Source organism: Danio rerio, chromosome 21 (assembly GCF_052040795.2).
Source record: "Danio rerio strain M-AB ecotype USA chromosome 21, GRCz13ab, whole genome shotgun sequence".
Taxonomy (NCBI): domain Eukaryota; kingdom Metazoa; phylum Chordata; class Actinopteri; order Cypriniformes; family Danionidae; genus Danio; species Danio rerio.
The window spans coordinates 42,762,572-42,777,616 of record NC_141041.1 but is presented as its reverse complement, the minus strand read 5'-3'; the positions used below and the strand labels follow the sequence as shown (position 1 = coordinate 42,777,616).

Here is a 15,045-nt window from a genome sequence, read left to right as displayed (position 1 = left end):
CAAAAATCTGCAGATTTCTGCGTGTACAGATTCTGTGTAAGCTGTGAATGGGCCCACGCGGAATTTGTGCGTGCAGAAATTCACAGATTTTTAGCCCAGTATTGAGTCTATTTATTTACTTTTGTAAATGTGTGTACATTTATATTTATAAGGTTTTTAAGTTAATTTCTGTAATATTATTGACTAATATGAAAGGTCATATGATTTATTTAAATTACAGTTTGTAAAGTAATATTTTCTGCCTTTTAGTAGATATATTATACAAAAGACATCCCTTTGATTACCAAATAGGAGGACCTAATTTTTTGCTGTGTAAACATTACATAAAATTTTGAAAGGAATAATTTTCTAATATATATATATATTACGTTTTTAGTTGATACTTCCAAAATCATTCCACATAAACATGCAGATTTTATTTATTTATTTATTTATTTATTTTTTCTCAGCAGAAATAGCAAAAAATTTAAGAATCTACAGATTCTGTCTGGCCCTAGCTATGCAGGGCTCAACAATAAGGACTGCCCGATGGCCGGGGGCCAGCGTGTGAGATGCTCGGGACAGTAGACAGGATCGTTACTGTCCCGATCGGGCCACTAATGCCCTGTCACTAAAGTTTAATTTGCCTGTGACTATTTGTCAATTGCGTGTAAATACAGTCAGAATAGAGAAACCGTTTGTGTTTTTAAGCCTTCAAATGCTACCTTCTCGGTTCCTCTTATCTGATTGGATGTTGTGAGCATGTTATTTTTTTTCCGTAACAACCAGTACAGCTAAGAGACAGCAACATGGCGGCAACATCAAGTGATGATGCTAAAGGAAAACATTTGTCTCTAACGTCTTGGAAGCAGACATTTACGAGGGTAAAAAAAAAATGAAGTGATGTTTTGTACAGTTTGCCGTTAGTTTGGCAGGTCAGTCATCTTTTGTTTTGCAATAAAATACCTGCACATTTTGCTACTTTTGTTTGCAAAATACTTTAATAACATTTTTTAAATATTTAAATTCTAGAATTACAAACATTTTGACATTTTTTTTATTTGTGGCTAAGAAATAGCTATTAACTTGTTTTGGTGGGGCCAGTGATAAGATTGGCAGGGCAAGTAAAAATCTGAACCACTGGTCCGATCGGGCCAGTAGAAAAAATCCTTAGCGTTGAACTCTGCTATGGGTTATTTTTACGACATTTTTGCACTTTTGGAAGCTTTAAAATAAAAGCCTCTACCCAACAGCATTATACAGCATGAAAGAGCTAGGATCAACTGTAAAACTACTCCGACTATGTTCATCAGACAGATTTAAAAGTCATATATACCAAGGATGGCTTGAGGATAGGTAAAATTATTGGACAAATTTATTTCTGGCCAAACTATTCCTTTAAAATTTGCTTTCATTTTTTGAAATTGTGTAACTGTTCAAAACAAATGGCTAAAAATATACTTATAGTACTTCAGCTGACCAGCAGACGTCACTACTTTTCCAAAATATTTCATTTGTTGTGAGCACAGTGAGTGAACCTTACAGAAATTCCAGACTCGCCAAAACAAACAATTAAATTTCACTGCAGTGTTTGCTAAGCTATCTTTCCCACGCAGTTACACATTAAAATCAAGTCAAATCAATGCAGTGGTGTTTCAGTTAGAGTGTTTCACTATAAATCATTTGTTTAAATGAGGTCAACTAAACGCATTACAGATTGTTAGTGTTAAGGACGTGTTTCATTTATAGAAGAAAAAATGTCTTTTATGAAATTAAAAATAACAAATGTGTTTGGTAAAATGAGGAATTGTTAATCACACAATTCTGACAATGTAATTATGAAATAATATCCCAAGTTTTTTAAAAGTCCAGACTCAAATGGTCAAATATAAACTTGTAACGATTAGGAAATAAGTTAGAGTTCTGACTTTAAATCTTGCAGATCTGACTTTTTATTTCAGAATTGAGTAATTAGCAAGAAATTAGCAACCGAGTCGAAGTTACAAGATATAAATTCAAAATTGCTTTTTACATTTTTCATTCAGTGCATAAACCATATTAGCATTACAACTTTTTTGGCAATGATTCTATTTTAGCTGATTTTACGTAGTTTTGACAAATCAGAAATTCAAGATTACACAGAATTAACACAATTCAAGAATCAGACACAGCACAAGTAACTGAAGTGAAAATAGATACTACTTACAGGATGTATTTTGTTATGTACACGAAATAGTTCTAATACATTGAATTTCAAGTCTTGATGTTGAATTATAATAATTTGTCTCTAACATGCCAGACTACCAATAATGTAGGCTCCCAAACTTTAAAAGGCAGCTATGTTATTATTTATAAAGACCCACTTTACATTATGAAACAATAATAATAATGTAAAATATGTAACTTAAGATCTATGTAACATAAAATCTATATAAAAACATTTACAGATACGGTTTCATTATTATATTTATTATTGTAATCACTTTATTAAATCTTTTCTTACATGTACTATATTTTGTTTATATTTTGTTTCATTTCATCGAACGAGAACACATCCTTTCCTTATTTTTACCTCAAATTACACAGACGTGTGCATAATAAGCCACATCATTGCATATTTATATGACTGTGTGTCCAAGTGAGGAAACAGAACAGTGTTTTATTTAGCTGTCAGTCTCCTTGACCTTCCATGCATGTTTACTGTGTCTACTTCTGTGAGTTCAAAAGGACAAAAAGAAATGAGATATATGTGACTTCAAACCACACTGAACTGAGCTAAACTGAACTGAACTTAAACACTAAAAACTGAACTACCCTGATCCAGTTACTATGACCATTTATGTGAAGCTGCTTTGACACAATCTACATTGTCAAAGCGCTATACAAATAAAGCTGAATTGAATTGACAAGATCAAAGCCAGAGACTAGTAAACAACTCAAAATTTTATTTACAAGGTTAATATGATCAACCGAGTGCATATAGGTGCTTAGAAACAGTGAAAAGTGAAGACTGCTATTAGATACAAATAAAACCAATGTATTTAAATGTCATAAAAAACAAGCATTTGAATATAAAAAATGTTCTTAAAGGGATAGTTCGCTCTTGCCGGTAATTTACTCACCTTTAGGACAATATAGTGGGAGACATTTTTCTTCAGCAGCACATTTTTAGCCAAAACTAGGGTATAAATAACGTTCAGTTTGCTGCACAGACTGATCATTTTACTTCACGAGACATTATTGTATCAGATATTAACAGGTAGCACAGGCTACTTATTTATTTAGTACCTCAGGTATTAATTTTGCTTTGCCTATAAGTATATTTTTACTCTAAAAGTGCAACTCGACTTGCCATTTATGAATCAGCGAGAACCAAGCTTTTTTACGAACAGCATTTCTTTCTAAATCAACAAAAACTACACCTAAAGGTTGGGTAAATTAGCTGCTAAATTTCTCTTTTGGGCCAACTATCCCTTTAAGAAGGCTAATTGACACGGTTCTTCTTATACGACAACTAAAATATTAACTTGCGTGTTTACAAACCACCTTCAATCCATACAATCATTAAATCATTTTGCTATTTTGTTTTCATTTTGAAACTCCTAAAAAAGACAATTATGCAAAAAAGAAGCCAAACACACCTCATAGACCTTCACACACACACCCTTCCTCATGCTCTACCAGCGTCTACATTCTCTGAGCCTTTCAGCAATCCAAGTATTAATCACTTTATGTAAAACTCAACTGCACTGGCCGACACAAATCTTCAAACATAGCCAGTGACATCATAGCCAGCCGCAGTGTTTTGCCGAGTCATTTTCCTTGAATCCTGGGCTTGAATGGAGTGGGTACCGGAGCTCGTGTGACTAATAAGAGTCTGCGTCTTATTGGTAATGTTGGGGTTTGTGGTTGAATGTAGAGCAGCTGGCTGGTAGGTCATTGAATGGGACGGCCCACGCAAAGGATTCCGCTCTGGATAGGGATAATGGCGTCTGGATCCCCTGTTTCCATCTATGTCATCGCAACAGGATGCACTCAATAGTCCGCCACCAAGCATGGACAAAAGAGAGGAAGCTAAACCTACATACAGACAATCGCCAATCTCAAATTTAAGACTGGCTGGCATGTTGGGCATGTAGAAGGTCTGCACCACTTCGTGGGTCTTCCAGGCGACGGGAATCAACGATAAAAGCCCAGCCAGGAGGAACATGGAGCCGCCAACTCCAGCTACTTTGGTCTTGACTGAAGATCCGTCCATGCAGACGGTGCACTGCATGCCAACGGTGGAAACGGCGCAGGCCATGACGGAGAAGATGGAGGACATGACCATCATGGCACGGGCCGCTTGCAGGTCGACGGCTAGTCCCAGGAGGGTGTTGTAAGTCTCGCATTGGAAGGCGCCAGTGCTCTGGTAAACGCACTCCATCCAAAGACCCTTCATGCTGACAACTGCGGTCACAATATTGGGGCCAACGTGTGCAGATGTTGCCCAGTAGGGGAGAAGAGTGGCTACCAGGGTCCCAAGCATGCCGATGAGGCCAAAAAAGAAACCCATCAACTCCAGTGCTAGAATCGCCATGTTGTGTGCTGGAGGAAGTGTTTGATGAAGTTTTGCTGGATTGCTGTACAGGAAAACAGCACAGTTTAGTCTCAGCTAAAGCACCCGTGTAGTGGTGTTTAATCTTTTACTCATCATTTACTTTTCTTTTGAACACAAAAGCAGATATTTTGAAAAATGCTGAAAACCAATAGCCATTGACTTGCCTAGTAATTGTTTTTCCTGCTATGAAAGTCAGTGTGTACATGTTTTCATTCTATCCACATCCACACACACTCATACACTACGGACAATTTAGCCTACCCAATTCACCTGTACCACATGTCTTTGGACTGTGGACTGGAGCACCCGGAGGAAACCCACGCGAAGGCAGGGAGAACATGCAAACTCCACACAGAAACGCCAACTGAGCCGAGGTTCGAACCAGCGACCCAGCGACCTTCTTGCTGTGAGGCGACAGCACTACCTACTGCACCACTGCCTCACCCTCCATTGAACAACTTAATAAATAATTAATAAATGGAATGAATGACTACGGTTTTCAAAATTCTTAAAGGGCACCTGTGATGTAAATCATCTTTTGTAAGCTGTTCGGTTAGAATTGTGTGAAGGGATAGTGTGTCCACTGTCATATTGGTGTGATATAAACACAATGGGCTTTATTTTGACGGTCCATGCGCAAAACGGAAAGCGCAGGGTGCAAACGCATTCAGGGCATGTCAGAATCCATATTTGCTAATTTAAGGATGGGAAAATGCGCTTTGCGCCGTGGCGCATGGTCTAAAAGGGTTGAGTTGATTTTCTTAATGAGTTATAGGTGTGTTTTGAGAATAAACCAATCAGAGTCTCATCTCCCATTCCCTTTAAGAGCCTTGCGTTGCGCCATAAGCGCATTTGCTATTTACATGACGTAAAGTAAGTGTAAGTGGAAAAACTGAGCATTTCACAAGCAAACAGTTAAACAGAGCATCTACTGCGCGAGAATGAGAGATAAATGATCTACTTTCACTTTCGCTCTCGTGGATAGGGAAATCTTTATGCACAGACATCAATTAGCTTATAAATGATTAACTTTGTTTGTTAAGCGCAAATATTTGTTTCAAAACTATTTCTAAATTCAGTTCTAATTTCCAGCAAACGAATAAATGAACAATAATAACGAAGTGTGTTCAAAACCCTGAGTTATATCCTATAACCCTATGCCCCATATGGTCTAAAACCTGACAGGTGGGCAAATCTAAGCTTGTTTTTAATAAAACAAATATAAATATGGATATAATAAATAACACTGCTAATAATAATAACATTATACAAAAGCAAATTGTTAGGAATGAACTGAAAAAGCCTCCCGAGATGAAGGCATAAAAGCAGTGTTTTTTAATAATTATTTAGGCTAGAAAATAATATGTTTTGTAATATTTTAATCCTTTATATTTATATCCTATATATTTCCCTATTATATCCTATAAATATCGTTAACATTTAAATTTTTTGATATGTAAAGATATTTGCGTATTGCTCTACATCTTGTGTGTAAGCGAGGCGCAACTCTGCGCTGGAGTTTAGACCGGGTTTGTTTTGGTCTAATGAAAAATCTATTATAGTTTCTCAAAATAGCAACGGGCCAGCAGTGCGCCTCAGGACGCCTTCCTTTTTAAACCAGAACGCCTATGGACGCACATATGAGTGCAAATGCATTTGCTATTTAAAGAGCGTGGTGCAACGCCTCAAAACAACTCTTGCGCCAAGCTGAAACTAGCAAAAAAGTATTGCGTCGCGCCTTGCGCCTCATTGCGCCGGGTGTATGATAGGGCCCAATAAGTCTCTTATGCATAATATTCTGACGTTTCTTGTCTGTTACTGTGCTGCTTATGCGTGAGACGCAGCAGAAGAAACTACACCCATCATAGCAATAGTGAGCGATCTCTTTGGCTCTGACATGTATGTGGGAATAATGGGTGGGGAGAACCTGCTCGTTTGCATTAAAGGCACAGTAAACAAAAAAAGTCAAAAACAGCTCAAATTTCCAATATTCACAAAACTAATAAATAATCTGATGGGTATTTTGAGCTGAAACATTACAGACACATTCTGGAGACAATAAAAACTTATATTAAATCTTGAAAAGGGGGGTAAAATTGGTGCCCTTCTTTTGTGTCAACAAACCAACTTTTGGTAGAAGTTAGGGGCCATTGACAAAATGCACCTTTGCATCTAAAAACATGAGACGCAGTGCTCAGGAATGCTTTTTAAAAAGCACCTTTTCCATCATGTTAAATTTACATTAAAAATTGTCATGCCAACTTGTTACTTGTAAACAGAAGCTCACAATCCTTGCCCCACTGAGTTTTTCTGATTGGTCCACTGCTTTGGACCAAGTCCTAACTACACACAGTCATGTGATAAAATGTCTCATTTTCATGTTAAAACAAGTTTTTGTCTTAACCATCTGCAGCAGTGGTGTGCAAAATTTCTATTTTAGAAAAAAAAAGAAATAAAAGTAAAAAAGAAATAAAAATTAGTTTTCTAATTCCGCGACATAGCAGCGAAACAACACCATGAGCTACTCTGACAATGATCACCTCAGGTACATATTATATGCTTTATTCAGTGTAAATGCTACCAGTGTGAGTTTAAACATTATTTTATGTGACATTTATTGCCACACTACTCGCAGCAGAGTCGCAGCAGATGTTCAAAATTAAGTAACAAGCAAACAATTCTAAAATGAAAGTCAGTGACTTTGGAAATAAACATCAGTCACTCATGCACTTTTAATAATGTTAAGTAGGTATTAAGTAGATTATAAGCTACCATTTCTTTGGCAGTGCAGTGGCTTATATTTAAAGAAATGGTTGGTATTTAAATGTTTCTTTTGTGTTATGTCAGATTTGGTGCATACAGCTAAATAGCTTGGGCTGAAATTGTGTCGCGTTGCGTGTAGTGAGAATAAGGTGTGGCACTGATAAACAGAGTAAAAGTTACAAAAGATGCTAGACTTGAGCGAAACAGTCGTGCATGTCCGTCAAGTGCATTACACAGAAAAACAATGCTAAAGTAGTGCATTGGTGTGGAAAAACGTTCTGTGGGAATGACCACTTACAGGTGATTAAATGATTACAGAATTTTCATTTATTTAATTTAAATAAATAAAAAATCAACTTCCCCTTTAGATGTGTATTTTTAACTGTACTTCATTCTGCATCATTAATAATTTAAGTTATAAGAAATTTGTATTAAATTTAGTTTGTTCATACTTACATTTCAACTCTCTGGGTTCATTTGGTTGGACCAAAACAGAAAATGATACAACTAGTCCTGCTTCACTTAGTCATTTTAAAGACCAAACATACATAAAAAATACAGTTTTGACACGTGCACTAAACTGTAAATACAAGGATAAAAACAGGTACATTTTGTCACATCCTGTACCCTTTTATCTGTGGTTTGTTTCTTTAGCCTGCATTGCATTCACATTTATTCAAACAGCACAAGAATTCATTTAAACGTGGGGTTCAGAGCCATTTTTTCCCCCCAATTTCAATCTGTCTAGGGGAGTCATGTTCACACTTTTTCAAATGACCTGCACTAACAAAGCAATCGCAGTTTCGTGGCACTTCAGTACACCTGATTGTAATGACGAATAAAAAATTTTCACTTTAAAGTACATAGCTTTAATAGAATTTTTAATACACTTTTATACTCATACTTGCATTTAAATTTATGATAATAACCATCATAATCATGTAATTGTGATTAATTAATATCCTACAATCTTTAAACATCAGTACCCACCTATTGTATCCTTTATATCTGCTGCTGATAAACATTTTACTGTAGTTTGTGATTCATGTGTGTTTTACATTTATTTACACCTTAAATTGCATTTTGGGACATTGACATATACTCAGAGAGTTTAAGATGCCGAAAAGACCGATGTTTTATATCATCTGCGTTGTCTAATACATTATGGTATTAAAAACTGGTTAATTCGCTGCCAAAACTTTTTATTATTGTACAGATTTATTTCTTTGAAAGATTTCTTAAACAATGTGTATTGTATAATAAAGCTTTGTTTACTATTAACAACATATTTTAAAATACAAATATATATATATATATATATATATATATATATATATATATATATATATATATATATATATATATATATATAAATGAATCTAAAAGTCACTTTGTAAAATTATAGTTGCATTTTTCAACATCAGAAGTTGTCAAAGAGGTTTCCACAATGTAGCTTTTGAACATAAATCATAAAATACTGGATGAACGATATTTCTTACAGTTTAAGTATATTCTTTTAAGTTAATTATTTCTAAAATAAGTACTATTTTCAAAGTATGTTAAATGTTAATCAGTACCACTTTCTTTTAATCTCCTTGCTGCCCGTTTTATGTGCTGTAGTAATAATAACATTAAATTATTTATAATCACATACTGTAAAAAAAACATAGACATACTGTCCGTAGCTCGTTTGAGTTTTTTTTTTTGGTTTATTTACACTTTCGAAATGAATCATTGACCTCTGCTCGATGTTGAAAAATGCTCTCTTGATCTTAAACATCTGCTTGATGATTTAAAATTGAACTCTACATGTTACTTAAATTATTCCTATATAACTACTAAAGTATCAATACAACCCCTAGTTCTTTCCTACATCAAAACTTGCCAAAGAAGCTCCCATAAAGCAATTTCTAAGCATAAATAAATGTAAAACGCCTGCAAATCAATAAAACGCTGACAATTAAACCATGACAGGTATTAAACTGTGTGCAACAAATTCAATATTGTGCATATTTGTACTTATTATTGAAATAATAATGTTACCTATGTTCAGCAGTGAGGTGTTGCCAGCAGCTCTTAGTTCACTCATATGTGCCTGTGTTTTCCCACAGTCCTTCTGTTTGTGATCCTGCCATCTCTGTTGATCTGTAGATATGAGGATCTGCCCCGTCCATGAACACACAAGCACCTCTGAAAAAGAAAAGCTAAAGATTTACTCGCTCCTCACCCCAAAACTGACCCTTTCTATGTTCATCCCAAAAAAACAAGGCCACTGTGGTAAAGGACAGCATCAATCACAGTGGCTCAGTGTTATTTGTTTCAGCAGTGCCAGAATGATTTACAGTTAAAGTCAGAATTATTAGCCCCCCTTTAAATTTGTATTTCTTTTTTTAAATACCTCCCAAATGATATTTAACAGAGCAAGGAAATTTTCACAGTATGTCTGATAATATTTTTTCTTCTGGAGAAAGTCTTATTTGTTTTATTTTGGCTAGAGTAAAAGCAGTTAAAAAAATTTTAAAAACCCTTTTGAGGTCAAAATTATTAGCCTCTTTAAGCTATTTAATTTTTCAATAGTCTACAGAACAAACCATCATTATACAATAACTTGCATAATTACCCTTGCCGGCCTAGTTATCTTTATTAATCTAGTTAAGGCTTTAAATGTAATTTTAAGCTGTTTAGAAGTGTCTTGAAAAATATCTAGTAAAATATTATCAACTGTCATCATGGCAAAGATAAAATAAATCAGTTATTAGAAATGAGTTATTAAAACTATTATGTTTAGAAATGTGTTGAAAAAATCTCTCTGTTAAACAGAAATTGGGGGAAAAAATGAACAGGGGGGCTAATAATTCTGACTTCAACTGTATGTCATATTAGACTATTTATGATAATATAAGAAACTTCACTATTTATAAAATACTGAATATATTTATTATTATGTTGTGTGCACTAAGCATTAACAAAGAGTGCCCAAAAACTAAACAATGACCCACAAACAAGATTTAATCAGGAGACGACAGGAAATTACATTAATTCTTATTTTACAACTATTTAAAAACAAAAACAATAGACTTTTAAATAGATTAATTTGATTACAATGTAGTAAACGCTAGCTTTAGCGCTAATAGTACGTTAACGTTATGGGTAAAAAAACTAGTTTAGTGTCAGGTTCCATGTAAATGTAAATAAAAATGTTAAGCTTACAATAAATTAGTATATAAAACATAAAACAACTAAATATATGTAAAGTTTTTAAAAAATTATATCTCAAGTTTATAAGCTATTTTTCAAAAAAATCACATTCACGTTTAAAAGAACTAAGGCTAATGTGATTTGATTTTATATCGCAGATAACGTTAAATAAACAATACGTTCGCGTAAACTTACATTTTTTGCCAGTGATGTCTATTTTTTTCCGGCAAATTAACCGTCTTTCATTTTCGAGACGTGTTGCTAAATGAATCAAACGAATCGGTTGACTGTAAGTGATTCAATTGACTCGATGATAACATACACAATCATCTGTTGCCATCTACTGACGAACAGTCAGATCCTGTAACCAAAACTGCTAACTGCCTAAAGCAAAATGCTAGTGTTTAACTGTTTGCAGCACAAGCATCAACACTTTTACAATTAGCTCTATTAAAAGGGTAAGCTAAAGCTAAACAATGATAATTATAGACCAATATTTTGCTAGCCAACACAAAACTGACTTCTGAGACTCAACATTAATTTACATTTCTTGTAGTGTTAGAGAGATACTTCAACGTACCTGCTCCTTTGCTGAAGTGTGATATCGCAGTAATTTTGTGTGCGTGTGAGTGTGTGTGCATGTGTGTGTGTGTACAGACACAGCCGGTTTCAGCTGAACCTCTTACTAAATCTCAGTTAAATCACCTCACTGTAATGAGATTAAACCCATAATCCAGACTCTTACTGGAAGGGTCCACCACAAACTAGCATAAAAACATGTGACAGGCCATTTTTTTGCCCACTCATGGCAGTACATTTTTGTCTTGACATTATAATTGTTTTTTTACTAATCAACTTTTAAAGGCCCTTTTTGTGACCTTTAGTGTTGCATAAGTCTAAAAAGCAATTAATTATTAATTAAATCATTAAAATTGTACTTTAACGTTTTTTTTTTATTATTTTGTATAAAAAGTAATCTAATTACTTCACTCAAAACTGCTTAAAATCTTTATGAATCTCAAATGATAAAAATGATTTCTTTAAATTTGAGTCAAACAGGGCCTTTTAGCTTTACTAAATAAATGTAATACCTAAAGAATATTAAACTTTTAATGTATTCAAATATGAAACATTGCAGTGTAATCCTGCAATATCATTATATATGAGCAATATCACACTCGTAGCAGTGCGATATGGCTGTGTATCGGCACTGGTGGGAGGCGTGCGTTGTGCCTTAGTGCCCCAACCAGTGCCGATATACAGCCATATCCCACTGCTACGAGTGTGATATTGCATTTATACAACAGTTTGACGGCATAATTGTGTATATAAAAACAAAATCAAAGATGGAGAGTCTCAAAAATCCTTTTGTCTGAGGAACTACTTCTGCATTGGATTCAAATCATAAGCTGACAGTTAAACAGCTGAGCAAGCATCTTTTAAACTTTAGATCTGTAGTGTCTGCTTTTTGCTGGCTGTATGTGGGCGGAGTAATACACAAAAGGTAAAGAGGCTGTACGGGTGCTGATATTTCCTAAATATATCATATCTATTAACCAATTCGATTCGAGAGCCAGACAGAACTGTTGTATAAATAAATAAATAAATATATATATATATATATATATATATATATATATATATATATATATATATATATATATATATATATATATATATATATATATATATATATATATATACCATGTACCATATATTTCTTACTTCTTAATGCATTGTCTCTTAACCCTTGTGCACTGTTTAAATATTTTGTTATGTTCGGGTGAAAACATCCACTGAATTAAACTGCTGTATAAATGCATCTGATAAATATTTTATTTTTATTTTTTGATCAACCTCAATCCTGATTAAAACTGTATAACTATGATTAGAAAATTACAGGATTTTAACTCGTTAATTGCCAAGTTCACAAATGATGGCACTGTTTTGGTGGGAAAAAAAACATTAATTGTAGACTGATTTTTTTTTACCTTTTATCACATTCTTGGACATGTGAAAGATTAGTTACAACATTGCTTTTGATTGATTGCTAAATTTTCCTTTTTTTAACTCTAATTTACTGTTGGTGGCGGGTTTTGCCCCATTGACTTCCATTATAACCACATTTGATGGTGCATAAATACAGTCCTTGTTTTTGTTTACTCCATGTAGTTCTGAGAGCTGAGATGCTTATTTTGATTTTCTCAGACACATCAAGGCAAGTGCTAAAGGTCACTCTTACACACAGACACACATATACACACTTTAATTTGCTGTTCGTCTAAAGACGAAATTTACCTCTTCCCAACAGGGAAAACCACCAACAATCAAAATTGCCAGGTTCTATGGTGTAATAGGTTCTTTTTTTGTAATAAAAAAAAAGTCACCAATCATTCTGATAGCTGAAACACAAAAAAGTTATGGCCAACTTAAGACTCAAAATCCCCAACTGTACATAAGAGTAAAATATGTGCTATTTTTGGACATATCCATCTTTTTAAGTAGAACAATCAAGTTACTATATGCAAAATATCTGAATAAGAAAACGTTTGTTCTTTAGTATATTCAACTGTCTTTAGCTTAAAAATGGAATTGTTCCACAAAATATATTATTCATTCATTCTTGTCGGCTTAGTCCCTTTATTAATCCAGGGTCGCCACAGTGGAATGAACGGTCAACTTATCCAGCACGTTTTTTTTTAAGGCAGCGGATGCCCTTCCAGCCGCAACCCATCTCTGGGAAACATCCACACACACACACACACACACACACTACGGACAATTTAGCCTACCCAATTCACCTGTACCGCATGTCTTTGGACTGTGAGGGAAACCGGAGCACCTGGAGGAAACCCACGCGAACGCAGGGAGAACATGCAAACTCCACACAGAAACGCCAACTGACCCAGAAACGACATCTGATTACCTACTTCGCCACTGCGTCACCCCCCAAAAAATATTCGATAAAATGCACTTACTCTGCTCTGAATTGGTTTACTCACACATAACTGTTGATTTTATAGACATAATTTAAGGCATGTAGTTTAATTAAAAGTAATCCCTTTAATTTTCCTGCAGAGAAGTAATCTAATTACATTAGTTACTTTGTAAGTTACACCCAAAACTGGCTGTAATGTCATTAATCAATTGTAAAAGGCTTTTCTTAAACCCATCTGTTCACATTAATTATATTTATATAAAGAAAAAAAAAACATCATCAACTGCCTTTAATAGTGAAATTAGTGCAGAAAAACTACATTACCCACAATGCACACAATAAAATTCCACAAAGAGAGATCTGCAGTGAGATAAATATTCAATAATAGAGTCAATGATTACTGAAATATGATTGATTTGCTGATGTGGACATCTCTGCTGGGTAAAAGAAAACTGAAATATAGGTGGCACAGTAGTTCAGTAGTTAGCACTGTCGCCTCACAGCAAGAAAGTTGCTGATCCAAATCCTGGCTGGTCAGTTGGCATTTCTGTGAGGAGTTTGCATTTTCTCCCTGTGTTCGTGTGGGTTTTCTCTGGGTGCTCCGGTTTCCCCTACAGTCCAAAGATGTGCGCTAGGTGAATTGAATAAACTAAATTGGCCATTGTGTATGAGTGTGAATGAGTGTGTATGGATGTTTCCCAATACTGGGTTGCAGCTGGAAAGGCATCCGCTGCGTTAAACATATGCTGGATAAGTTGGCGGTTCATTCCGTTGTGGCAACCCTAGATTAATAAAGGAACTAAGCCGAAGGAAAATGAATGAATGAATGAATGAATTCAGTAGTGAAATTAGAGCAGAAAAACTACATTACCCACAATGCAAACAAAAATGTCACCAATCAGCACTATACTGTAGCTAAATATTCATTAAGAGGATTAATGATTGCTGAAGTATGATTGATTTTCTGATGTGGACATCTCCGCTGGTTCACAGTGAGGTCTCTGGGGTCAGAGGTGTGGTGGAGGTGCAGCGGTGGGAGCCTGTGTTTGGACTCGGAGATGAGTGCCAGTACAGTAGGACAGCAGAGAGGCGGACAGGAGTGAGTGTGTCTACAGAGGTGCCGTCCACACACACCTCCTTAAACGAGCTCAAAGGTGTGGACACACACACTCAGTGCAGTCTGAATGTTTATTCCCAAATCAACACCTTTATGAACTCTGACCAGTATGACCCGAAGCTAGACGTAAACACACTAATATAATGAGTTCATGTTTGCTGCTTCTTAAAATAATTAACGTAATATTTAAATTAATCCAGTTTGAAAATGAATATTTTTATTAATTTCTCAGTGAATATGGGTAGTAAATATTGGTGCAATTGAACAAAATTATTAAACAGATATATTTATTAAAATAATATTTTAGCTGCTAAACATCTTTAGAAATTGAAAGATAATACATTTAAATTCATGCAGAAAAATGACAAGGTGCAACATTTCAACAAAATTAGATTTTTGTTTCTCTTGATTTTTGCCATTTTTGAAATTTTTTATATTTTCTATAACATA

General features: G+C 34.7%; 2 protein-coding genes across 8 annotated transcripts in view; one reads left to right on the top strand and one right to left on the bottom strand.

Annotated features, from left to right (window-relative positions):
- rbm41 (RNA binding motif protein 41) overlaps positions 1-14,788 on the top strand; it is a 41,905-nt gene extending 27,117 nt beyond the window's left edge. Inside the window, exons 8-9 of one of the 6 annotated variants that reach the window (XM_087299606.1) lie at positions 498-563; positions 1,138-1,622. Coding sequence is in view for 3 of the 6 variants with exons in the window: in NM_001441886.1 (NP_001428815.1) it covers positions 1,219-1,293 (75 nt within the window). In the remaining 3 variants the exon portion in view is untranslated. 6 annotated transcript variants of the gene reach the window in all.
- Positions 2,902-9,535, bottom strand: cldn2 (claudin 2). 2 transcript variants are annotated; one of them, XM_087300017.1, is made up of 2 exons: positions 4,886-7,019; positions 2,902-4,820 (listed from the first exon to the last, which is right to left on the bottom strand). In XM_087300017.1, exon 2 carries the CDS (start codon positions 4,556-4,558, stop codon positions 3,746-3,748), a length of 813 nt encoding a protein of 270 aa, XP_087156143.1. In that variant the 5' UTR covers positions 4,559-4,820; positions 4,886-7,019; the 3' UTR covers positions 2,902-3,745.
- Positions 14,789-15,045: the final 257 nt, after the last annotated feature.

Excerpts from the sequence above, each read along its gene's own strand:
- cldn2 (XM_087300017.1), bottom strand. The coding sequence starts at position 4,558 with ATGGCGATTCTAGCACTGGAGTTGATGGGTTTCTTTTTTGGCCTCATC.